Here is a 27,317-nt window from a genome sequence, read left to right on the forward strand (position 1 = left end):
ATAGCAAATAACATAGACTTATGTGCTGGGTGCTGGTTGTTCACACCTGTAATCCTAATTCTTCAGAAGGCTGACATCTGAGGCTGGTAGAGTGACATCCTTGAACAAATCAGCCAATTAAAAGCTTGAGTTCAAGCCTCAGTACTGACACAAAAATTGGGAAATGAAAGAAAAAGAAATAAGTTTCAGCAAAGCTGGAGATTTTGAAAAATCCTGAGATTGTATGTTAGCATTGGAATGCCCCCACACCAATGTATGAATAGCATGGGGTACTGGTAGCAGAGGATGAACAAATATGGAAATCATTTCATAGAGAGATATTAAGTATATCTGTGAACTCAATGTGGCAGCATACCTGTGAAAAATCCCTAGCAACACTATGTGCAGTCCTAAAATTCAATGTGATGAATTTTGCAAAATTGTGTGCATATTATAAACACAGAGAGGAATAGTGAGAACTATCTCACAGGGCTGAGTTTGGCTAATTAAAAAGTTGCATTATAGAGCAGTGGATCTTCAACTTGAGCATCCAGCAGAATCCCCTGAGAAGCTTATTAAAGTGCAGATTGCTGGGCTCCATTCCTGAGAAGTAGGTTTGAGGTACGACTCCAGAATTTGGATTTCTAACTAGCTTCTGGGGGATGGCAGAGTGGTGTGACTTGGCTATGAGTACAAGGTAAAGGCATTTGCCCTTAAATTTTACCATCTTTTTTTTTTTTGCCAGTTCTGGGCTTGAGCTCAGGGCCTGAGCACTGTCCTTGGACTTTCTCAAGGCTAGAGCTCTACCACTTGAGCCTCAGTACCACTTCCAGCTTTTTTCTATGTATGTGGTACCGAGGAATCGAACCCGGGTCTTCATGCATGCTAGGCAAGCACTTTAACCACTAGGCCAAACTCCCGGCCCCAAATTTTACCATCTTTACCTACCCACAATCGATGTCACATGGTTTTATTACCTTCAGTTTTGTCCTTCCCACTCTGTTTGGTTCAAGGCCTTAACTTCAGCCATAATAATCTCTGAAAAACATTAAGTCTAGAGGTCAAGCTTCTGTTAAGTGGTAGAATAATTACATAGCCAAGCTCAAGGCTCTGGGTTCCATCCCCAGCACTAAAAAAAATCTAACTAGGCCAATCTCTTGCTTAAAAATATCACTGGCTCCCTTTGCCTTTGTTTAATGTGAATGCTTTCCTAGCTCTTTATTTCGCAATCAGACACCCTTATGGGTAACCTTGAAACCGCCTGAACAAGTCACATGGTCTCTTATCTACATGTGGAATTACACCTGGAAGACATGTCTTCCTAGGACCACCTATCTTCACCTGGTTAAATTGTATTTCTATTTCAGACATTATCCTCAAAATCAAGTTTAAAGGAAGCACTTAAATTTTGGCCAATGACCAGTGACCCTCAAGAACCCTTGCAGAACACTCGTGAAAAGGATATAAATGGCCTGGTATCATAACTGAACTCTAGTAAACTGCAATCTCCTTGAAGGTAGACATTCTCTTGGCACTCAGTGCATGAATAAATAATTTAATAAATTGTCACTGAATGGACCTGGCAAGAATGAACCATCTTTTCCTGGGTCAAAAGATAGATTACATGCTTTCTTTGATCTTCCATAGGAAAAGCTTATAAATAGGGTGAGAAAATGACAACATGCCATTAATAACCCAGAATAAGCTGCTTCTCTTCTTAGAACTTTTCTATCTGGGCATTACAAACCACAAAACAACCTTGTGTCTCCACAAAGAACATATTCTTTCACAGCACACTTTCCCAAAAGGACACTCCTTCATTGCATTTTGATCTATCCTGATGTAATTTACAGATTGAAGATGGGACCTTATCTATCCATGGCTGAACCATTGTCTCATAGAAATGCAGTTAGAAACTCATTAATAGGGTAGCCTGTATATTATAACTTGGAAGCTCTGGGTTATCACTGATGCTTGCAATTGCTATGGAAACCAGGTTCCTATGTACCTTTGAATAGTCTGCTTTAAAACAGGGGAAAAGATGAAGAAAAGGAAGGTTCCTTGGAAGAATTAGCTATTTAGTACCCAGCATGCATAGGCAGGCTCAGTGATGCAAAAGTGCTCTGCCTACACAATGATAAAAACAAATCTTTGTGTTTTTCAGGAGCTAATAATGTATAACCTTGTATTAGAGAATTGTGTTTATACTGGTAAGAAAGAGTACCTTAGGCAGTCATGCCCCTCCCTTCATGCCCACACATAGACTCACTATCACAGACACATGAACAAGATGTGCATCCAAAATTTTCAGTATCCTCAAGGTCTTTGCAGTCTGCATTCCTAAGTTCTCTGAAGTCTTCTGTACATATAACTTCAGTGCTAAGGCTCAAAAGCTGTGGGCACTGTTGGGCACTGTGCCTCACGCCTATAATCCTGGCTACTCAGTAGGATGAGATCTGAGGATCAAGGTTCAAAGCTATCCCAGGCACAAAAGTATCTGAGCCTCTTATCTCCAATTAACCTCTAGAAAATGGGAAGTGGGGCTTGGCTCAAGGGTAGGGCAGTATCCTTGAACTGGAGAGCTCAGGGACAATGCCTAAACCCAGGGGTAGGGCAGTAGCTTTGAGCCAAAGAGCTCAGGGATAGCGCCCAGGCCGAGTTCAAGCCCCAAGCCCCACAAAAATGTGTGGGAACTGGTGGAGAATTCAGTATTCTCTACATCTTGTTGCTTATGCACTGGGCTTTCCAGTTATACCATAGTAGTGCTACTTTGGTTACTTTTTTGTGTAAACAAATTTTAGGTCGCATTACTTGCTAAATTTGGAATTTTTCCCCATCCCTCTTCTCTCAAGCCATGTTTCTCCCTAACTCTCGAAGTATTGCACTGGGGAAAAATAATGTGAACATAATATGGTGGAAAAGGTCCTTCTAATTCTCACCCCAATATGTTATCTCTTTCAATGTTATCTCTCTGTACCTCCCCGTGTATGTGATTAAGATTTCCCTTTAATTCTTCTGCATCTTTCCCCCCCAATCCTAGCCACAGATGAGTTGATTCTCTTGGTTTTCTGACCAGGACCAAAAAATTGAGGTGAGCTCCCTTTGTTTTCACCTTCAGACAGAAGGAAATTCGACCAGCTCTCACCTTGAAAGCTAACACTCAGTGGTAATTATCTAAAAACCATGTATTCACATTCAAAAAGGTTTGTGATCCCAACTGGAACTCTTGCCCTTCTTTTAATATAGAGATCGTCTTCTCTAGGATCCCTTCATGAATACCATTTTAATGTCAAACAGCAATACACATCTCCCTCCCCTCCTACGATCTATCCATTCTCCTTCCTCCAGCCACTCCATTGTCTTCCTCCATCTCTGTTCCCCTATCAGCATCTACAATTCCCCATCTCTCCCTTCCCTTTCCCACCATCTCCCCTTGCCCATCCTTATCATCATCTACCCTCCCTTGTCCCTTCTATTATTCCCCTCCCAAGCCCTTTCACCATCTCCCTATTTCTCTTCTCCATGTCTTCCTCCAACCTCTCTCCCCCTCCCCTCCCACCAAACTCCCTCCCCAAGCCCTTCCACCTCTTCCCGCATTCCTCCTCCCTGTATCAAGTATTTTCCCATCACCACAACCCACATCCCCCTTCTTGCCCTAACACAAGCAACTGCTCCAAAGGAAAGAAGCACAAGCACATCTATTTTGCCATTCTCTAAGATCACCATTTATTTCCTGAAGAACAATGACACTCATAAGTATTTTGGTAGCTAAAGCACGACACCTAAAGAAGCAGGATATTAGTAATGAGGTTGTGATGGTGGCAGCAAACGCAGGTGTTGCAGGCGTTGGGCAGTTTATTTGGGGAACGTTCCTCTATAGTAGTGTTTTCATCATGAAGAAATGGTAGACAGTTGTGTTTCGTCTTCCTCAACTTCAGATTGAAGCTCCTCCCAAATCAGTTTTCTTGCTAACTGGATGTTAAATCCTTCACTGCAGTTAAGTTTTCTTCTCATCTCGAACTGCCGTTGTCTCTCTACTTTGGTCAGGAGGTGTTTGTTGGAATGTGCTCGGGTGTTCTCGGAATCTTTCTTCTGACAGCGGGTCCCAAAAGCGTTCATTGCGGCTAGATTTTCTGCTAATGTGTCTGGAGTCAAGGCTTCCGTTTCGTCTGCGTTCATTAGATCTTCCTCATCCTCTCGGATCTCAAGATAAGGATTAACTGGCTCGTTCACGTTCTTTAAGTTGTAGTCATGGTAAGATGGATTGCATGTTGCCAAGATGCTGGCCTCATCCCACTTCTGGGATTTCTTACATTGTACTTCCTTGGCATTATTCTCTCTGTATTGCTGAACTGGAGCCTCCACTGGACAAACTGATGGCACTTTATTCTTCAGAATCCCCTTGATGGGCCTATGGGAACCAGTGGAGGCTGACATTTCTGAGAAGCCAGGGGGCCGCACTAAGATTGGGCAGCGAAGCAGCTGACGAAGATAGGGCTGCAGAGCAGCTGCTTGCCGCGCTCCGGCCAGAAGCAACAGCTGATCAGTCTGAACCTCAACTGCCAACTTCCTGCTGGTAACATGAAGGGCCGGTAACGTCATAAAGGATCACATATACTACGCCACTAAGGGCTTTTCCTAGGTCACTGTTATCATCAGCACGTCATCGAGGCCCACTCTGGTAGCCGTTTTTCTTCCTTTGTAACGAAATAAGCTAGTGAGCATCCATTTGTAGCAAATGTAAAGGGCGGATGGACTGTTCTGTATCTTCTCTATTCCAGGTCGGCGTATAGGTAAGCTAGGATGCTATATGCAATATACTATTTGTATATATAATGTACTGGCCCTAGGGCTTGAACTCAGGGGCCTAGGCATCGTCCCTGAGCTGTGTGTGTATGTGTGTGTGTGTGTGTGTGTGTGTGTGTGTGTGTGTGTGTGTGTGTATGTGTGTGCCCGCGCACATGCACTCCAGTACTGGAACTTAAACTCGGCCTTGGAGCTGTCGCTGAGATTTTTTGCTCAGGGACAAGGCTAGCAGTCTACCATTTCAGCTACTACTCCACTTCTGGGTTTTGGTGTATAATTAGAGATAAAATCTTTCAGAATTTCCTGCCTGGGCTGGCTTTGGATTATAATACTCAGATCTTAGCCTCTTGAGTAGCTAGCACTAGAGTTATGTCCCAATAACACCAGGGTATAAATGTATTTCTTTTTTTTCTTGTCATAATGATTTTTTATTCTTTTTTTGTCACCCACCACCTCCTCTCTGTCTCTCCCTGTCTCTGTCTGTCTCTGTCTGTCTCTCTCTGTCTCTGTCTCTCTCTCTCTCTCTCTCTCTCTCTCTCTCTCTCTCTCTCTCTCTCTCTCTCTCTCTCTCTCTCTCTCTCTCTCTCTCTCTCTCTCTCTCTCTTTGAGACAGGCTCTCACTATGTAGCTCAGGATGGCCTTTTTCCTGTCCTAGCCTCTCCAGTGCCAGGTGGGCACTATGTCACTACACTCTTACTTGATTTCTTTACCAGTTTACTATTTCATAGTGTGTATGGACTCCATTTGATGGACATTTAGATTCTTATGAGTACTTTTCACAATCCATACTGTACCTAACATTGCTGTGTGAAATATTTGTATAAATCTACAATTTGGGGTAAAAACTATATTCCCCCCCCCAGAAAAGCCAAGTGGCACGTTTTCTAGCCCCACCTTCTTTTTTTTTTTTGAAATTTGATAGGGAAGGGGGGAAAATCACGACAGGGGATGGGGTGGGGGGAGGGTAATGGGTACCAAGACATGTGAAAGGGTATCAATGTATGTGAATTAATGCACCTTCTATCTGGCAAATATCATGTAACCCTTTTATTAATTAAAATAAAAAATATAAAAACATAAATAAATGTATTTCTTAAAAAGAAAATTTGAAAGATACTATTTCAGAGAGTCCCCCCTCTTCCAGCAGCCCTTGTATTAACTTGGAACCAGGAAGGGGTTTTCAGGTCATTCATACTATTCACTATAATCTATCCCTCTGGTGTTAGCCTTCACAATTACAGAAACTTCCACCTTGTTTCAAGTCACTATCATCACTTGTGCTGACTATGGCTGAAACTTTTGAACTGGTGTTTCTGTATGTATACGAATACACATTTATATCCATAAATATGTACACATGCACACACACACACATATATATACATATACATATATATATATATATATATATATATATATATATATATATAACCTAGACTGGAAAACCTTTCCTGGCTTGGTTTTTAACTCGGAACTACATGTTTCTGATTAATTCTTCTTCTCCAATCTGATGCCTTACTTTTTCAAAATCCACACTAACTAAATGTTTAGTCAGCCCTGACTTCTTCCTTTCATGCAGATATGGTTTTGCTGAATTAGAATAATTTGTAACTTTAGCCATCTCTGAGAAACCTGAGCTCCTCTAAGGGACTCATCGTACTTTCCCTTTTCATCACTTCCATTCTTCCTCTTACTATCTCCAGCCTTCTTTTCAGTTACCTTTAGTCCTTTATAATGTTCCATTTCTTACCTGCTTCAGTCTTCTGACTACCCCTGCTAGATCTTATCCTTCCCACTGCACTTCTTCAGCTCCATGGATCACTTCAATTTTAGGTTCCATGAAAGGCTCTCAAGAGACTCAGAAATCCTTGAAAGCAACCATCTAAGAGAGGGAATAATGCCGATTGGAAACAGGACATTTCATTTTTTCAAATGGACTTTGGAGACATTCAGATATTTACTTGATGTCCCTGAAGTCTCTTTAGATGAAAACCTGGATAAGATTCCACATCAGAGCAGAAAAAAAACTTGGAAGTTTTCCCCACAAAAATTGATTCAAGAAAACCCTCCAGCCCTTATTGAGTAGCAACCTCAATTTGTCCTTTATTGTTGTTAAAAAAATAGTTCAGATACAAATATAAAGTGGAGATAAACCAGTGGGTTTTGTATTATTGTGTTACCTAATTTGTGGCCAAAGTTCTAGTATTAAAGCTATAAGATTTGTTTGCATCTCTACGTTTATGTATATGTGCATACAAATGTGTATACATATCATATACTTGATATTTCTTTATCACTGATTGGTGTTAACAAGTTAATTTATAAAATCTATTAAAGTCTATCCAAATTTTTATAGAGATAAATAAAGCTAATATCTGTAAAACTTTCAGAAACAGAGGAACTAATGCAAATAGTTTTAAAGTTTACATGACTTGGGTACGTCTTCAGTAAATTAGACTGACAATAGTTCTGGTTTAATAAAACTGAAAATGTCTTCTCTCTTATTAGCATTAAATAGAATATGAGTATGCATTTTATTCTGCCTGGGTTACTAGTATATCTGCTAAATTATAAAAATACAAATACAACCTAAGGTAATAGTGTACTAATCACTGTAGCTTTGGATTTGTGTATAGCAAGTATTAACAGTTAAACAAAATCCCTTACATTTAAATTTTTAGCTTTGGCTTTTGTGATGCTTGATATCACAGGCTGTAAGACTAGCTAATGAGCATCTGCTGCGGTGGCATGTGCTTATAATTCCAGCACTTGGAAGGCTGAGGCAAAGGGATTGCAGTTTTGAGGCCAATCTGAGCCACACAGTAAGATTCTGTTACACACACACATACAAGCACACAAACACACAAACACACACACAAAACCAACCAAAAACAAACAAAAGCTATTAAGGAAATAACTTCACATGCTTTTTAGTCATGTGTGATGTTAAGTCAGCTTAAAAACAGCTTCCAAGCTGGGCCAGTGGCTGATGCTTATAATCCTAGCTACTCAGGAGGCAGAGATCTGAGTACTGAGGTTTGAGATTCCATTTTCAAAGTTAGCCTGGGCAATGAAGTCCATGAGACTTTTATCTTCAGTTATCCCACCATAAGCCAGAAGTGAAGCTGTGACTCAAGTGACAGAGCTCTAGCCTTGAGCAAAAAAAGCCCAGAGACAGTTCCTAGGCCCTGAGTCCAAGCCTTAGGACCAATATTTTGGTAGTGTGAAACCATGAAGGGAGGTCATGGACATTTAGAACATATACCAATTACTTCTGATTAAGATAAACTAATTACCAAGCATTAATGATTAAACTTAAGTTTAAGTTCATATACTTTTTGATATAATTTATAGAGAAAATAAAATATATGTGAACCTCTTAGTAAAGGCAAAAATGTATTATAATGAACTAGCATATACCAGTAAGAAATGTAAGATGATATGCATAAAATTTGCTGGTCTGCTTAAGTTGAATATAGTTATCTCCAATACACATTTCACCACTATCTACTTCCTAGTTTTCTCTGTAACGGAAGGGCTATTAGTAGTTTAAATTTGCTATCAAAATACAACATTAATCTTGTGGCTCATGCCTGCAATCCAATATACTCAGGAGGATGATATCTGAGGAATATGGTTTGAAACCAGTTCAGCATTAAAGTCCATGAGACTCTTATCTCCAATGAACTACAAAAAGGACAGTGAAGCTGTAGCTTAAGTGGAAGTGGTACAGTGCTAGTCTTCAACAAAAGAAGCTCAGGGAAAATGCTCAGGCTGTGAGTTCAAATCCCAGGACTGGCTCCCAAGGAAAAATTATGGCATTAACTTACTAGAAATAATGAAGATAATGTGAAACAACTTTGTAAAATATGCCAGGAAACTAAGGCATTTTTTTTAGTAAGGAAACATATACAATTAAGGGAAACTATATTTTCATTAAGAAACAAAAAGTTATTTTAACCTAAAGTAAAATGATTGTGGTTGTTTCCCAGCAAGAGAAAAGGGAATAGGATGGGCACTGAATGGATACAAGGAAATTGTAGAAGATTTGTGATAAAGGAATTTTATGTTTGGTCAAGCTGTTAAGATTGGACAGGTTTTTTTTTTTCAATTTCCAGATGTTTATTTTATCAGGGTGTTTGATCATTAAATGTATCTTCGTCTGCAGCTCTACCTGGTTTGTTGTTTTGTGTTCAGATGTGTGTGTTTGCTTTTATTGTATATTTGTTTTCTAAAAGTCTTGAATAATTTTCTGTGGATGCTCAAATTGCTATGATATGGGTCCTGAGACAGCTCAGTGCCACAAAATTTTGAGAATTTAAATGGGTTGGGGTTCTGTCTAGTTTTTTCATTGTTGAAATTTGTGTCTTTATTTGCAACAACTGACTTTTATTTTTCTATATCTTCTAAATCTAGAGTTTTGTTCTCCCTCCCCAATTCCTTGTTCACAGTTGAATGATTTTATCAGGAAAGGCTCCTTGATGAAAAGATCAGGATAGGAGCACTCATCATTTCTTAGTGTTTTTCCCAGATTGAAAAACAAAATAAAGCAAAACAAAAACAAAAACAAAACCCAAAACCTAAAGAGTGTCTTTCCAATTTTTTAAAAACATATTTCTTGTACAGCATTCATAGTGGATAGATAGATAGATAGATTTATTTATTTATTTATTTATTTATTTATTTATTTATTTATTTATGGTCAGTCCTACAGCTTGAGCTCAGGGCCTGAGCACTGTACTTGGATGGTCTCAATTCTAGATCTCTACCACTTGAGCTTCCGTACCACTTCCAGCTTTTTTTTTTGCCAGTCCTGGGGTTTGAACTCAGGGCCTGAGCACTGTCCTTGGGATTTCTCATGGCTAGAGCTCTACCACTTGAGCTACAGTACCACTTCTGACTTTTTATATGCATGTGGTACTGAGGAATAGAACCTGTGTCTTCATGCATGCAAGCAAGCATTCTACCACTAGGCCAAACTCCCAGCCCCTTATTTATTTATTTTTTAATAAATTTTATTTTATTGTCAGGGTGATGAATAGAAGGGTTACAGTTACATTTGTAGAGTATTGAGTACATTACTTCTTGAATATTATTACCCCCTCACAAGATTTTCTCCCACTCTCCCTCCCCCCACCCCCTCCCAGGTTGTAAAGTTCATTCCCAATGTATTGTCTCTTGAATACAACTATTATTTATGACATACTTTCCCTCTTTTTCTTTGTGGCCCATACTAGGTTTTGAACTCAGGGTATTGGTGCTATGCTTTTGCTCTCAACACTGGCACTCTGCCACTTGTGCCACAGGTCCACTTCAGTGTTTTGGTGGGTAATTGGAGATTAGAGACTCATGAACTTTTCTGTGATTAAACCACCATCCTCAGATCTCAGCCTTCTAAATAGCTAGAAAATTACAAGAGTGAGCTACTAGCATCCAGCCATATTTTGGGGGGGGGCTAGTACTGGGGCTAGAGCACAGGGTCTCACTCTCTTGTCTCTCTACCTCTTGAACCACACCTCCACTTCCTTTCTCTTTCTTTTTTTTCCAGTCCTGGGGTTTTAATTCAGGGCCTGGGTACTGTCCTTGAGCTTCTCCAGGCTAGCACTCTACCACTTGAGTCATAGCATCACTTCCAGATTTTTCTGTGTATGTGGTACCAAGGAATTGATCCCAGGGCTTCATGCATCCTAGCCAAATATTCTACCACTAGGACATAATCTCAGCTCACTCCATTTCTTTATAAAGAACTCAATAATTATTAATACACATTTACAGTTGGTTTGTGTCTCTGCCAAAAGGACAAAGTTTTCTCAGATTATTGTAAAAGGCTTGTTGTTTTCATTGAGTAGTTTGCCTAGGGAACAAATACCCTATGTCTTATGTAAATAATTTCCTTAAGTCTAGAAATCTATTTGCTTCCTTCTGGACTAAACAACTGAATTTCCATCCAGTAATCTCTGCTTTTTTGTTTTCATATAATTTCCTCTCAGTAAATGCCTTCCTGGCTGCTTATACCATCCTGCAATCCTCTACCAAGTGATTGAGGGCCTTAAATGATTTAAAGGAAACAGGAATGTTTCTCTCCCCTTTCCTTGAAAAACCAGAAAAATTGACCTAACTTTAATCAGGCTCCTTTTGACTATTAGTCAAATCTAATTTATTTTCTCCACCACAAGCTTCCATTGCTGGCAGTGAGTAAAGGAAGGGGTGACCTTGTCCAAAAAGAAATGCACTCATTACCTGACTTTAACTCTAACCCCTGTGTACATCACTTTCATAATAACAATAAATAATTTTTAAAAAGACTCTGTTGCTGGGGTCCTATAGCTATTGTGATGGATAGTCCTCTATTGAAAAGATTCTCCTTCAAAGTCTATGACAAATGTCATGAACAACATTTATTTCTTTAACAGCAGAATGCTCATTTTCCTTACTTCTGCCTCCATCTTTATGATACCTGCCTCTATCTTTATTTTTTTAAATGTTGAGAAAATTGCTAAGTTTATTTCTTTGTCAAAGGCAATGCAAAGACAAGTCACCTCTAGACTTCTAATGTTCTGTGAGTAACTGTTAAATGGTTCACGACCCTTGTGTGAAAATTCACCTGTCTATAACTTTATGACATGATGATCTGTCTGGAATGAAGTTGGTATAACAAAAGTAATCATTGGATGAATATTAAATAATAGATAGTAAAGAGCTGGGAGAATGAGATTTTGGGGGTGCGAAAAATGGAGCCCTAGAGCTTTTGAAGTTAAAATTTGTCCATTCCATCACATGAACATAAGTGGAATTTAGGATATGCTACAAAGACTGTCTTTGGAACATTTTTGTCCTTCACAGGCCTCATTTTTCATAGGCAGCAACATTCTTTGAAAAGCAAAAAGGAAATTAAGATCAAGTTTCATATTTTCCCCTCTAGGTAGCATTCACAAGGTTGTTTTTTCCCCATCTGATAACATTTTGCTTCCTCTTCTCTCCCTCAAGGTCTTTTTGCATTTTAGAACACAAAAGCAAAGCATGAAAGAACCATAAAACTTTTACAAAAGTCTTAACCACCTTAATTCAGGTTGTCCTATATTCTCCAAAGCCACCTAACTTCAGGGACTCTTCAATTACTTTCAAGCTCTATATTTCATCCTAGAAAAAGAATTCCCTGATACTGTAGTCTGAAAAAAAATGGAATTGCATGGTGAGGATAATCATGGATGTAAAAGCAGATATTCAAGGCTGTAGGAAAGACTATCAGTAAGGCAAATAAATAACCCCAAACCTCCATTATACAGAAGAAACTTTTCAAAGCAAAACAGAACTGCACTCAGTACTGGTGATCACATGGATAATCCTAGTTACTCAGGCGGCTAAGATCTGAGGATAGAGGATGAAACCAAGAGTAGATAGGAAAGTCTGAGTGACTTCACCTCCAATTAATCAGCTAAACATTGGACTGGAGTCATAATTAAACTGGTAAGGCACCAGCCCTAATCAAGAAAATCAAGCAAGAGCTTGAGGCGCTGAATCGAAGCCCTAGTACCTGAAAAAAAATTCCAAGGTATCTCAAAGAAGCATACACACATTTTGTCTTTCTGGATAGTAGGCCCAGCAGGTTTGTACATGTTTAGCTGAAAATAGGATGTTTAGAGATATGAGGATTTTAGTACACTAGAATTTTGCTTTTGTGTACACATAACACTCACTCCCATACATTGTGATCTTAATACACATAAGTTGCTAAGAATAGAGTAAGTCAGACATCCAATAGGTTTTCTATGTTCAGGGCTCATCATTCAATGACACAATGGTAATTTAGGTTACTGTATGAACCATGTGTTTTGTGACCAACTGGTCACAAATAAAATCATTTAAAAACAAAAGTCCTAGGCAATATGGATTTGGTCACACATGATTTTGCGAATAATCCCTTTCACCTACTGTTTGTAAATTTTCTGCATTAATTTTTTTTTTACCAGTCCTGGGCCTTGAACTCAGAGCCTGGGCATTTTGTCTCTGAACTTCTTTTGCTCAAAGTAAATAGTCTGCCTCTTGAGCCACAGTTCCATTTCTGACTTTTTTTCAATAATTTGTTGGAGATAATAGTCTCATGGAGTATCCTGCCTGCATTGGCTTTAAACCATAATTCTCAGATTTCAGGCTCCCAAGTAGCTAGGATTGTAGTCAGTGGCACCAGGCTGAAAGCTTTTTGTTGTTGTTGCTGTTTTTGTTGGTTTTTTTGTTGTTTTGTTTTGTTCTTAATCCCCTGGAAGGTGACATGAACTTCTGAGCATTAGCATGCCACATTTGATTTTCTGTGTGAGTGCTTGTTTCACTGACTGGAATTTGGTGACAGCTTTCCTGCCCCACCTCTATGGTTGTACAATAAATTTCAATTCTCCCTTTTTCTGAGGGGTTAATCTTTTCTTGGGAAGTTAAAGAAAGGAAACAATGTTATCGATGGGAAGATCTCTCAGGAGTTAGACAGAAAGTAATGTCAATGATATCAGTTTTCTTCCATCTTTGTAAAATGATAGTCACACATCTGTAAATCATGGATAGGAATATTTTTAATTACTCTGATTTTTAAGTGACATTAAATCTGTTACTCTTTGGGCTTGTGATTATTCTCCCTAATCAAAGGCAATTATAGCTACGTGCAATCTTCCCCATTTAAAACTTATTTCTATATTAGAATATTATTGTAAAAGACAGATGAAAAGCCAACAGACAGAAATTCTCCATATTTTAATGCTTAAATAGAAATTATCACAACCCGTCTGTGCAATTCATTCATGATAATTTTCATTCCCTTTCAGGTGCAACTTCTTCCTAGAAACAAAATAAAGATGACGACTGAAACATTGTCTTGTCTCCTTCTAGACTATGGTATGTGCATGAAGCCCAAATTCTGGGTGGTCAAAAGTAGGGATTTCATTGCTAGGAAGTTGATAAGACTTTCCTGCCTTGCCTCAAGGAAGGTGTGCTTAACCATCGCATGTTTTATATATGCAATGATATGCCATATTCTATCCCAAAGTATATACAACTGTTATATAACAATTAAAACTTCAACATTTGAAAATATATTTATGCATAGACAAATGTTCTGTTACATTCCATTTGACTTGCTAGGAAAGGAGCCATTTATGAATAGAACATGTTTTTGTTAAGTATATATTGTATATGCATTAATTTATATATAATGTATATATTACATTTTATATATATATATATTATTTAGATTCCAGAATATGTTATCTGGAGTTAGGGAGAATGATAGAGAATATGCCTAGCATACACAAGGCCCTGGATTTCAACCTTCTATTGCAATATATAATATAGGTAGAGACAGATATACAGACATGCACACAGAGACAAACATAAAGATACACACATACATACAGAGGAAGAGAAAGGTGAGGGGGGAGGGAGAGGGAGAGGGGAAGAGAACCAGAAGGAGGAAGGGAGGGAGAAAGAAAATATTTGACTTAAAAGCTAAATCATCCAAGTTGCTTATTGTCTAGCTGAGAAAATTGAGGACTGAGGAGAAGCCCTTCCAGAGAAATACTGCTAAAACTCAGGACCTTTGAAACATCTATAGCAGATTAGTCTTTTATTTTCTACAAATTCCATCAAATTGTAACTCATATTCAAATTAAATAGTTCCACAAGTACACAAGTTCAGGTACTATCCCTTCCTTATCTCTGCCTCATTGGCCCCAGTCATTCTACAATAGTACTGGTAGTTTGAAAGAAGAAAAATAAAGCCAGCCAAAGTACCAGTTTTCAGAAGGATTATAAACCTCAGTCTTGTATTTCATAAATAGCAAGTTAAAATATGAGATGTCAGATTGTAAGAGGCGTAAAGAGAAAAGTTTTGGAGGCAAGGAATCAATAGGCCAGCTGACCACATTTTCTAGTTTGGGATGAGCCATTGTCAAATTTGAAAAGCAATAATCCAATCCAGGGCAGCAAAAATAAAATTTTCTCAACAATACTGAGATTCCTCAAGGCCACCCTGTCTATAAGACAGGACTATTGCCTATGTATACAAATACAGCAAGAGAGAAAAACCATGCTGAAAGATAGAATGCCATGTATGATCTATTCTATTCAGGAGATAAATTCTCTTGTTAATATATACATATTTTTTAAAAAGAGCATTATAAAAACAGCAAGAGAGTATAATAGAAAAAGAAATGAAACACTACAAGTCTCCTTTTGATGGTGTTTCACACGTGAAAAGAAAAATATCTCATAGAATCGTCAGATTTCTTAGAAGATACAGTGAATATATTGTTAGTATCTCCGTGACTCACTAACAAGAGGTTGTCTGCTGGGAGGTGGGGCACAAAGCTGTCACCAAATTCCAGTCAATGGGGAGGTGGGGCACAAAGCTGTCACCAAATTCCAGTCAATGATTTATAGTATTTGTGATGACCACATGCAAAGAGTGTCAGCTGGCAATTTATTCTGCCTGATATAACCCGACAGACTTTTCTTACTGACAACCAGTCCAGTGAGCAAGGCTAACATGTTTAAGCTCTAATAAGCAGAGGTAAACCTAAACAGCAGAATGTGGGTCTTTCCAAGTTATGCCTACATGTTGGTTATGTTTAAACAGAGCCAGCAAAACAATTCATGGGAGCCACACAGATACTCTGACAGAAAGGAAGGAGTCAGTGAGAATACAACAATGGTTCTTAAACTTCAATGTGTCATCTGAATCCCCTTGCTAAAACTTAACTGTCTGGGTCTCCATTCACCCCAGTGACTTACATAGAAAGTCTGACTGGCTTATTTCTAAAAAGTTCCTGGGTGCTGTTGTTCTCTGACCGGGGATAATTGAGAACCACTGTAAAGAACACAGCACTAAAGCCAGGTGCAGTGGCTCATGACTGTAACCCTAGCTCCTCAGGAGGCTGAGATCTGAGGATCGCAGTTCAAAGCCAGCTAGGGCACTAAAGAACAAGAAACTGTTTGCTTGAAATATCGTCACTTCTCATTAAAGCCTGAATGATAGAAACATGTCACCATACCCAGCTTTTTTTTTCCCTAGAGGTATTCTCATAGACTTTTCTGACCAAGATGGGTTGGAATTATAGCCCTCTTGATCTCAGCCTCCTACATAGCTCAAATAGCAGACATGCCATCATACACAACAATCAGTCAAATAAGGAGTCTGGTGAATTTATCTGCTAGAGCTGGTCGAGCATAGCTACTCGAGCTATGATTCTCCCAATCTTAGTCTTCCAAGTAGCCAGGCTTATAGGCTGACAAATGGCCCTGCTAGAAGGTATCTTTTGAACTAGGTATTGAATGGGAAAAGATTCCTCTTTGGGGAGAAGGCTCAGGTAATAGTACTTCAGGCAGAGGAAAGGTGAAACTGATCTTGTGGCAGATGAGTATGAATGGTCTTTGGGGTTGATTGTTAGCACACTATAGTATTGTAAGGTAACTCAGATACAAATCCAATCAGAGAAGCCATATTTTAAGAGGTGGAATTGGGGATATTTATTGAAGGCTGGGAACTGCATGGTGGACTCCTGTCTCAAAAACAAGAAGGCCAGAATAGAGCTTTCACCAAACTTTTAAAGATGAAACCTACATGCTGGGGTAGAGACAAAGCCCCCATGTAATCAAAGGCACCAGGAGTAGGCTTTCTCTAGGGCTAAACAACATGGGATTTGCATCTACATTTTCTCTCTCTGGGGCCAAACAACATAGAAAATCTGCAATTCAAATGATGGCTTGTCTCACCTCTGGGCTTTGGAAGCTCTGGGCCTTCGCCTGTTTAGGTTCCAGGATGGACTTATTAGACCTACTCTTTCACTTAATTCAGTAGCAGCAGGATGGTGTTGAACCCTTTTACATCTACAGAAGTGAAGGTACTATTGGTCTTTTAAAATCCAACATTTAAGTTCACTACTCATGCTGAGTGAATAAGTAGAAAGAAAAGTGAAAGAACTTGGAAAGGTGATTCCCTAGTATGCAGTCAGAGTTGCTGTCTGTTGTTACCTGCTAATGCAGGGCATGAATAATCTGTCAAAGGCAGAATCAATTTTTCTTAGGTGGGAGATCTTTATTATGCCAGGAAGTTTGCTCATCTTTGTTTAAAATTATCAAGAGTCCACTAATGGTTGAGAGACAGCCTCAGTGTGGTAAAGAAAGCACCACTGGGTTCATATCCATGTTAAGTTACCACACGCAAATATCACAACCTCTTTGAGCCCCAATTACTCACCTATAACATGAAATAATATTTTAGTTCTGAGATAAGTTGCATGAGACAAAATAAGAAGGTTGATCATAAACTATAAAGGGCTGTATGTGATGCTAATACAGTAACTAGGCTTGTGCATTCATTTTGGCCTTTGAAGCCCAAAGACTTAGAAAATCTGCTTGAATGACTCATGGCTTTAAGAGCTGATTCTACCATGGGAGATTCTACAAAAACATGGAGTAAACAGTTCTGTAAATGTTTGTTCACAGCTGGGCTCTGGTGGCTCACAGCTGTAATCCTAGCTACTCAGGAGGCTCAGATCTGAGGATCATGGTTCAAAACCAGCCTGGGCAAGAGTCCTTGGATAAGAGTCCATGAGACTCTTCCAATTAATCACTAGAAAACCAGAAGTGGGGCTGTGGGTCAAGTGGTAAATCAATAGCCTTGAGCTGAAGAGCTCAGCAATAGCTCCCAGGGCCCAGAGTTCAAGCCACATTACTGACAAAAAATACTGTATCTGACTTTGTTACCTGGTATATTGTATGTTTATTTGAAATAGGAAAGGGAAGGGGGAAAACAAGATGATTGGGAGGGGGTGGGGGGAGGGAAACGAGGACAAAAACAAAAGGGGTATCAATATGCCAGAAATAATGCAACTACTACCTGAGGAATATAACTTTGACCCCTCTATACATTATCCTGACAATAAAAAACAAGAATAAAAAATTTAAAAATGTTCAAATGAAAACAAGCAAATGCATATATGTATATAATTTAAATTTCACACAGTCTTGTTTATTTCTTCTTAGTCTCCATCCATCCTCCCAATTTTAGGATTCCAATGTGTAGCTGGACATATTCTCACCTAGTAAAAGAAAGTATTGCATGTTCCATTCTTTTCATGTGTGGCCATGAAATTACATTCTGTCCTAAATGTCTCAAGAGGGACAGAGTCCTTAAAGAGAGCTAACTCAGCTGGGAAGGGTGATGATTTGTCTTCTCTCTTTTTTTTCTGATGCTTAGCCATATGTGGATGTAACATGTGGAGTGCCAATAGCCACCTTAGAAAACTATGAACTTTAAAATTAGGAGCTTTGCCTCGCACCATCTGTAATCCTAGCTACTCAGGAGGCTGAGATCTGCGAATCATAGGTTGAATGCCAGCTTGAGGAGGGAAGTCTGTGAGACCCATCACCAAAGAAGACCAGAGTCAGAAATGGAGTTGTATGATGTACATTGAATTTTTTCCATATATGTTTATTGTAATTAATAGAAGGGTTACATTATATTCACCAGATGGAAGGTGCCTTACTTCCCAAACATTGATACCCTTTCTCATGTCTTGGTCCCCAATTCCCTCTCCCCACCGCTGCCCCTCGTCTTGTTTCCCCCCCTTCCCTATCCGATTTCAAATAACCAAATAAACATATATACAATATATCAGATAACAAGGTGAAATACTGTAACAATATGAGATAACCAAGGAACAGCAAAAGAGATGAGAGATAACATAGTACATTAAGGACAACAATCACTCATTATATGGCTTTTCTTCTATATCCTGGAGGTCCTTTCATTTAGTGTCATACTATATGGCCTTATGTATCTAGGTTTTGTTCTATTGTAAATCTCTGCTAGGAAAGCCCAAGGTTCTAGTGATTATGACAAATGAAGGAAACCATTGCGCCTATATTTCTTTCGTGCCCAATCTCATTTGTGCACTGAATTTTTAAATGCATTCTTATCCCCTTCTCTCATTTATTTGTCTACTTTCATCTTCATGACCCTGCTTCCTTTCTATCTAACATATTCCTTTTCTTTTATTTGTGGCTGAGCTTCACATTATCTGATACACATGGCTTAAATTATCTATTGTTGGTAGTTACATGAGTCCCTTGTTATTGTCATACATGGTTCCTACTGTGACTCTATTGGCATCACATTTCCAAGCTTCACTATAACTATTTATAATGCAGGATATGCTAATTCTAGGCATAGAGAAGAGTTGTTGAGTCTCTTTTTCTGGTATTTAATCAGTCAGGTAATATTTTAGTCCTGGATTGAACATGTTTGTTTTTCTTTCCTTTCATTGCCCTTCCTAAAGATTCTTGAGAGAGTCAGCTGATTGCAGATAAGATGCTGCTCAAATCCCAATTATATTAACACTATTTAGTGTGATAACTTTCCCTGTGGCATTCTCATTGCAATAGGTCACATAGTTCTAAGAATATTTAATAGAAGATCATAGTAGTGGGATTTCAGGTATGTGAGAGTGGTTGTAGGACCTATTTATTTTGGATAGCCTGATGCTCTTAGCATTCGTGAAATCTCATCCTATCTCATAATTGGTTTGGTCATAATTGTTCGAGCATGTTTGATCCATGACATTCAATGGCAGTGATCTAACCTCTTGGCTCTGTCTTCAGAGACCCCAGTTGGACCTGTGAAAGAAAATACCTCCCAGATAGGGATTATGTTTCTTATGTCCTGATGTCTTTTGTTTCCTTAGTGCATCTTGATGTAAAAAAATAAATAAAACAAACCAGACTGGACCAATACTCTCATTAATAAACAGCTGCTGCATCTATCAAACAGCAATTATTTAGAACCATTGCAACAGATGGCTGTTTTAGCCCTAATACAAAATCCTGCAGTGAATAGGAAATGATTCTTCAAAGAAATAAGCCCCCATTAAAATCTAAAATGCTTTCTTTACCTACATCCTACCCTCTACTCTTCCTTGTAGATAAGCACTTGTACAATTTGAAAAATAAATGACTGTGTACAATAAAAAATAAAATGTTTTCTTTAGATAATTGTGCTCCAATTGATGCTTTATTACCCAGATTTTTGAAGAATATACACTTAAAAGGGACAAAACAGAATATTACTTCAAGGCTCAGGCAGTATATCTTTGTCTGTATTGTTTAAGTCTTATTAGGGTTGGTCATGCCCTAAATTATTTCATTTCCTATTGCTCCCAGCCATTAGCGTTTCAAACATACTTTAAAAAAACCTTGGTTTTTTTTTCATTTACTTTTTCCTTGGGGAAGTACTGAGTATGACAGGGACTGTCACCACCTAATGAGAAATAGCTTTTGGGCCACTTATGATTATTATTAAGATGACATTTTCCCCTCCAAGCATAAGCAAGGAACTGAGATACATGGGCATTTCAACAAAACAGTAAAGGACCACAGAGAAGATAATAGTCTAAGAAAAATGGAAGAATCCATTTGTATGAATTTAGGATTAAACTGGTAACATTTTCAAAGGTGTCACAAAAATTTTCCCTCAAAGAAAAATTAGAGAAAGGCAAAGAGACAGGAGGAAAGTGAGATTTGGCACATAATGGCATTTATTACTTTTCAACAGATTTCTTGCATTAGTGACCCAATCTTTTCACAAAGATACAAGTCCCTCTCATTGTCTCTTCATCAAAGAACCTGTAGTAGAGAAAGGTCAGCTCCAATCTGGCTCTGAACTACAGGAAGAATGAGTCATTAGTATGACATCCATGCATAAGTAATATAGTGGTGCACACTCAGCCTGTGATCACACTGCAGACAAGGAGTCATGCATTAGGAAGCCACTATAAAGTATCAAACACTTAAAAGCACTGGGTTTTCTTTCTTATTTTTTCCTGACAACATAATGAAACAATTGGAGCTCCTCTTGTCTTTCAACTCATGGTACCAGTTTATTTCGATGGTTTCATTTCTAACAGATCTTTAGATATAGTCTAAAAGTCTAAAAGTCTTGAAGATAAGGACTGGTATAAAGATGGAAACAAACTCAAAACTGTCACCAGTAATGCTTGGAATCTTGAAAGTTAGACCTGGGAATTGCAGGTTGGTGTGAAAACAATCTGTCAGTAACTTAATGCCTATTATCACGGCTGTTCTCCAGAAAAATGGCCTGTTTCCTTTGGTGGTATGTCTACGCTATATGGATGAAAGTTTATCCAAAGTTTGAGAGGCATCAAAGTAGGGGAACATGATCACACTTAATTGCAGGTACCTATGTCATATCTGGTTTTGTCGTGTGTGTGTGTGTGTGTGTGTGTGTGTGTGTGTGTGTGTGTGTGTGTGTGTATGTGTGTGTGTGTGTGTGTCTGTGTGTTCCTAAACTCAGGGCCTGAGCACTGTCCCTAAGCATTTTTGTGCAAGACTATTACTCTGCCACTTGAGCTACACCTCCATTTCCAGCTATTTTGGTTGGAGGTAAGAGTCTCAGCAGGCCTAAACTGGTGCCTGAAGATCTAGTAAGTTCTCAGGATAAAGTCTAGTGCTAGTCTTTGGAGCCCAATTTGACTAGTAATAGTGTCTTTTTTACTTATGGTGTTTAGACATCTCATTTCTTTATTGCCAGTACTGAGGTTTGAATTCAGAGCCTGGATGCTGTCCTTTAGTGTTTTTTGGTCCAAGCTAGTACTCTACTTCTTGAGCCTCAACTCCACTTTGGCTTTCTTTTGCTGACTAATTAGAAAAGAGTTTCATAGACTCTCCTAACCAGCTGGTTTTGAACTGAGATCCTCAGATTTTAACCTCATGAGGAACCAGAATTGAGGGCATGAACCACAGGTGTCCGGCTTACATTCCATTTTTAGTCATTATTTATGTTACATTTATTTTGTTCCTAATGCTACTTAAATCAGCAAAGTTTTCTTCCATTGTAATTGCACCCATGAGAGCTATGGCTACAATATAGTTCTATCTATATTATTGTATTGGTCACTATTTGCACCAGTATCACTGAATGGAATGAATTCAAGGTTATGTATTGTTATATTAATTTTACTCTCTTTGAAATCAAGCTCTGGACACACTATCACAACATGAGAGAAAAAGTAGATTCCTGCTAAGGAATCATACATAGAACTGATTAGAATATATTATATCTCTAAATGCCATCTTCCTTGAATGGAGAAAAGATTGGGAATCTAATCTAGTTCAGACTTCAGACTGAAGGTTTTATGTGCTTTATTGTATGCCTGATCTTTGCTTGAATACACTTAGATATGACAACATCCCCATTGGAAGTCAGTATAATGTATCTTCGTGAAACTTCAGGGGATAGAAAATACAATATAAACTGGGAGTGGTGATGCACACCTGTAATATCAGCACTAAAGAGACTGAGGAAGGAGAATCAGGAGTTCAAGGTCGACATTTTTGTTTTAACAAACAAAAAGCAAGTAACACTCTATATCATACTATTAAATCAACATATTGTACACTTGTCGCTATTTTTTAAGCTAAAAAGGATATGATACATATTTCTTTGTGGTAGATCATAAATTATCAGCTCTTAAACCTAGTTTCTTCAACTATAATACAAATGTGTAATGTAAATGGAATGGAATATAAGATAAACTTTTTCTGCTTCCTATATTTAGGCTTTTCAGGATCTTGTCTCTTCTCAAATTTAGTTTGTTTTTTGCCAGTCCTGTGGCTTGAACTCAGGGCCTGGGCATGGTCCTTGAGTTTCTCAAGGCTATCAATCTACCACTTGAGCCACTGCTCCACTTTCAGCCTTTTGAGTGCTTAATCAGAGATGAGTCTCATGGTCTTTCCTATTTCTTGGGTAGCTAGTATTATGGGTATGATCCATTGGCATCCAGTCATAATTTTCTTGTGTAGACAAGACAATTGCAATACATTTTATTGGTCAAATATCTATCTTAAGTGATTAAACAGTTCATATTAAAAGATATCATCATTGATTCTAGTGCTTTACTCTTTCATTCTCTAAGGATATTTGAAATTGCTTAGTGAAATAGCACATTCATTTTCAATTTTGCTATTGACAATTAGTCTTAGGTTGGGATTTAATAATTTTAACTCCTAAAACACTGTAGAGAAATGATTGTTTTCCATGATCTTGCTAGTTCAGTTTGTTATGAAAGTTTTAATTTCTGTCAAGTGAATGCGTAAAATATATGGTGATATAGTTCATTTTATATGTTTCATTGAGGTACCACAACTTCAACTCCATAAACATTCCATTACAAAGAACTTAAAACAGTCTAAAAATGTATAAATATATAGGTTTAATTTATATATGTTTTCTTGTTTCAAAGAAATTCATCTTGGATTTTTATGTCCTATAACCATTTTCATTAGAAGATTTGCTTTTTATTTTTTGTCTTTATTAATTTCTGACAGTGGTGGCAATTGTATGCTACTTTTTGTTGTTTGTGCCTATACTGTGGCTTGAACTGAAAACTTGAACACTCTCCCTTAGGTTTTCATTCAGTGCTGGCACTTTTCAACATGAGCAATAATTCCACTTCAAATCTTTGTTTTATTGATTTGAGAAAGGTCTTCATTTATTATATTTAATATTAATATATTAGCCCTATGACTATGACTTAGAAGAATTTTGTGGCTACTTGTCTTTTTGAATGACTGTTTTCTCTTTTCTATTTCATTTTAAGAAAATGTAGTCTAGCTTGACAGCAGTGGATCACACAACTAATCCTAGCTACTTACGTGGCTGAGATCTGATGATCATACTTTGAAGCAAGCAGAGGCACAAAATGTCTATGAGATTTACCTCCAATTAAGCTAAGAAGCTGAAAGTGGAACTGTAGCACAAGTGGTAGAGTATTAGCCTTGATCACAAATCTCAAGGACAATACCCAGAACCATATATATATATATATATATATATATAGTCTTCAAAATTTATTCATTATCAACTGATAACTATTTTATAGTAACTTAATTATTGATTTACTTGTACTTTGTCTCTGCCAAGAATGTACTTAACTATAAAAAATTTCAAGATGGTCTGAAGCTGTTCTAAAAGCATTTAAAATATAGACCATGTTTTTTTTTTTCTCCATGAGCTTGAAACGTCCAAGTTTTTCCTTTGTGTTTGCACCGGATTTCCTTATTTGACCCTGCTGATCTGCCTATCACATGCCAATGTGGATGACAAGAAAAAATATTGAATGATAAAAGACTAAAAAACAAACTTGCAAAATATAATAAATTTCAAAATATTCTTAAGGAACTCCAAAGAAAACTTGCACAAATGAAAAGCAATGCTATGTTCATGAAGAAGGACAATCAATACTGTGAAGACATTACCTCTTTTAAAAATAATCAATGAATTCATGGTTAATCTCATTACTGTATCTGACTTTGTTACTTGGTATATTGTATATATGGTTGTTTATTTATTTGAAATAGGAAAGGGAAGGGGAAAAACAAGATGACTGGGAGGAGGTGGGTTGAGGGAAATGTGGATAAAATCATGAGAAGGGATATCAATGGGTGAGAAGTAATGCACCCACTATCTGGTGAATGTAACTGTAACCCCTCTATACATGACCTCGATAATAAAAAATAAAATGGAACAAAATAATCAATGAATTCAATACAAACCAATAGGTTTTATGAAGGATAACCAGACAAATATCTTGAAGTTTATGTAGAAAAATAAATGAGTAAAAATAGGCAGGAAAATTCTAAACAATAAAGTATAATCACAAAGTATAATGACACAGTATGAATAGCTAGTTCTGACCAGTAGATACCGTAATGACAGATGAAGGATTGCTCTTGTGACAATACTTTTGCCCATGAGAACAAGAAGTGAATTTGACAGATATTATTAAGCTAAACAAGTCTTTTCCATCCTTTACTTTTAAGGGGCTTGAACTCAGGAGTTCATGCTCTGTCAGCATTGTGGCTCAAGTCTGAGATAAAAAAAAAGTCTTACAGACTTCACTGCCGGGACTGGCTTCAAACTGTGATCCTTAGATTTCAGCCTCCTATGTAATTAGGATTATAGGGCTAAGCCACCAGTGCCTAGCTAAAATGAAACTTTTTAAAAGTAAGCATAGCTATTGCTTTGCAATAAGGTTTTTATTTCCTATTTTGTCAGTCCTCACAAAATCACAGTCTTATTTGAAATATACTACCAAATTTTTTTTGGTCAGTCATGGAGCTTGAACTCAGGACCTGGGTGCTGTCCCAGGGTTATTTTTCTCAAAGCTAGCACTCTATGCCTTTGAGCCACTGCTCCAATTCCAGTTTTCTGGTGTTTTATTGGAGATAAGAGTTTCATGGACTTTCCTGCCTGGGCTAGCTTTGAACCATGATCCTCAGCTCTTAGCCTCCTGAGTAGCTAGGATTACAAGCGTGAGCCACCATGCCTGGCATAGAATAATTTTCTTGAACTTTTTTTTTTGTTTGTGATTCACCACCTACTTCTTACCAGTCCTGGGGCTTGAACTCTGGGCCTACACATTGCTCCCCAAGCTTTTATATTTAAAGCTAGTTCTATACCACTTGAGCCACAGCTCCAATTCTTACTTTTTGTACTTAATTGGAGATGAGAGTTTCAAAGACCTTCCCTCCTTGGCCGGATTGGATCACGAACTATTTTAATTAAGAGAAGGATCAACATCAGAGAGAGTATTTTCTTTGGACACTAGAATACAAGTGCTGGTGAAGGTCAATGTTTTGTGTGTGTGTGTGTGTGTGTGTGTGTGTGTGTGTGTGTGTGTGTGTGTGTGTGTGTGTGTGTGCTGGTTGGTCCTGAGACTTAAATTCGGGGCCTGGGTGCTGTTCTTGAGTTTTTTGCTCAAGGGTAGGGTTCTACCTCTTGAAATAAACTCCACTTCTGGCTTTTTGGTGGTCAATTGGAGATCACAGTCTCATGGACTTCACTTCCAGGGCTAGCTTCACACATTGATCTCCCTCATGTAGCTATGTGTGAGCAACTGATACCCTGTCACAGGTCAATTATTCTTACCTGGAACAGATATATCACAATGTACTACCACAGTGTTAGGAACTTTCTGGTAAATATCTAAGGAATTAACTTCAGCTAGTCTCAACAGAGCTGAGGATTAACAGGGAGACTAGAATAGGCTACCTGAGGAAAGGACACCCAATAACTATTAGATGCTTTTGGGAGCTAAAGACATGGGTTCCTTGAGAAATCCTTTCACCTCTGTCACCTCTGCCTGACCACACGAGGCTTTGGAAAACATAGTTCTCTAATCTTAGCTTTTGAAGCTAGAACAAAAGCTCATATAGCTTCAATTGCAAACCACACTCCTTCATGTAAAATGCGGAGTTGGCCACATCCTGTTGCTAGCCTTTCCTCTTTGCAACTGCTTATATTAAAAATTCACTGAACTACAATGTGGGCTGCTTCAGTCTCCAAAACATTTGGATGCTGACAGCCCACTTGGTCCAAATTTTCTCTGTTATGTGTGTGTCTTTTCCTCAGTGTTCTACCATCTTCCCCCAGAGACAGCTTGATTCAGCTACTCTGTGGAAAAACACTTGCTTTAGATATCATCTGGTAGAATTCAACTTGCTTGTTGTGTAAAATAGTTTATGACTAAATTTTTGTTTGATAGTGACATATAGAAAAATTGTTCTTGATCCTAGCAATGTGACAAAATAGTCACTTATTTTATTCACCTTTTTAATGTACTGAGATTAGCCTAAGGAGAGTAATTAATGTTTCTAATGGAGAACACTATGTAATTAACTAAATCCTGTCTTTTGATTTAGTGATATCCTATTTCCTTATCAAATGGCTCATAATATATGCAGAAATATATATATATTTATACGTGTGTAAGAATATATAATTTTTACTCAGTTCTTTTCAAACTTCAGAAGGTATTTATTCATTTAATGAATCTTTCTTTCCTTTCTTAAATCTTGTGGTGCGGGAATGGATCGCAGGGCTTTGCATATGATAGGCAAGTACTCACTCAATCACTCAACTACATTCTAAGAACCATCAAACACACATTGTATCATTAGCGCCAGAACCTATGGACCATATTTAGGTCATAGCAATACAATTGAAGTAAGGAAGCTGAATCTAAATAACTTCTTACAGCCATCCTGGTGCCTTGTTGGGTGGAGGGGGCTTTCCGTCTTGTTCTGAAAAGCCTAGAGGTAACAGAGGCCATACACTGAATTGTAGATGTCATGCTGTTTAGCCTTAGGAGAGTTTTGCCAATGCTCATCCTTGATTACCTCTCTAAATGATTTGATTCCTTTACCTCTGAGTATACTCCTTTATGGAAAGTCTAAGCTGACCCCTGAGCTACTTCCATAGATGGATAATTTTGCTGGTACCTGAGCTACTTCCTAATGTGGTCTTCCTCATATGGTTTGTTGGGTTTGAATGTCCCCACCTAAGCATGTGATTTTTGTCCTTGAAAGCTTGGTTGAAAGTCTGTACTGGGCTGCAAATCTTTGAGACAGGAGATGACCTGCAGACTCTGTCTCTCCAATACAGACTGTCAATTTGATCTCTGAAAATGTGGCTT

At 38.1% G+C, this 27,317-nt stretch overlaps 1 protein-coding gene and 1 long non-coding RNA gene across 3 annotated transcripts in view; one reads left to right on the forward strand and one right to left on the reverse strand.

Annotated features, from left to right (window-relative positions):
- Positions 1 to 3,870: 3,870 nt before the first annotated feature.
- Positions 3,871 to 4,581, reverse strand: Ppp1r2c (PPP1R2 family member C). Its single transcript, XM_090327082.1, has one exon. The coding sequence runs from the start codon at positions 4,579 to 4,581 to the stop codon at positions 3,871 to 3,873; it is 711 nt and encodes a 236-aa protein (XP_090183208.1).
- A 74-nt stretch (positions 4,582 to 4,655) lies between these two features.
- LOC150040612 (uncharacterized) overlaps positions 4,656 to 27,317 on the forward strand; it is a 115,584-nt gene continuing 92,922 nt past the window's right edge. For both annotated transcript variants that reach the window (XR_016533844.1, XR_016533845.1), the window contains exon 1: positions 4,656 to 4,772. This is a non-coding gene — a long non-coding RNA (uncharacterized LOC150040612). The remainder of the gene's footprint in view (positions 4,773 to 27,317) is intronic.

Source organism: Megascapheus bottae, chromosome X (assembly GCF_031878675.1).
Source record: "Megascapheus bottae isolate mThoBot1 chromosome X, mThoBot2.hap1, whole genome shotgun sequence".
NCBI classification, from domain to species: domain Eukaryota; kingdom Metazoa; phylum Chordata; class Mammalia; order Rodentia; family Geomyidae; genus Megascapheus; species Megascapheus bottae.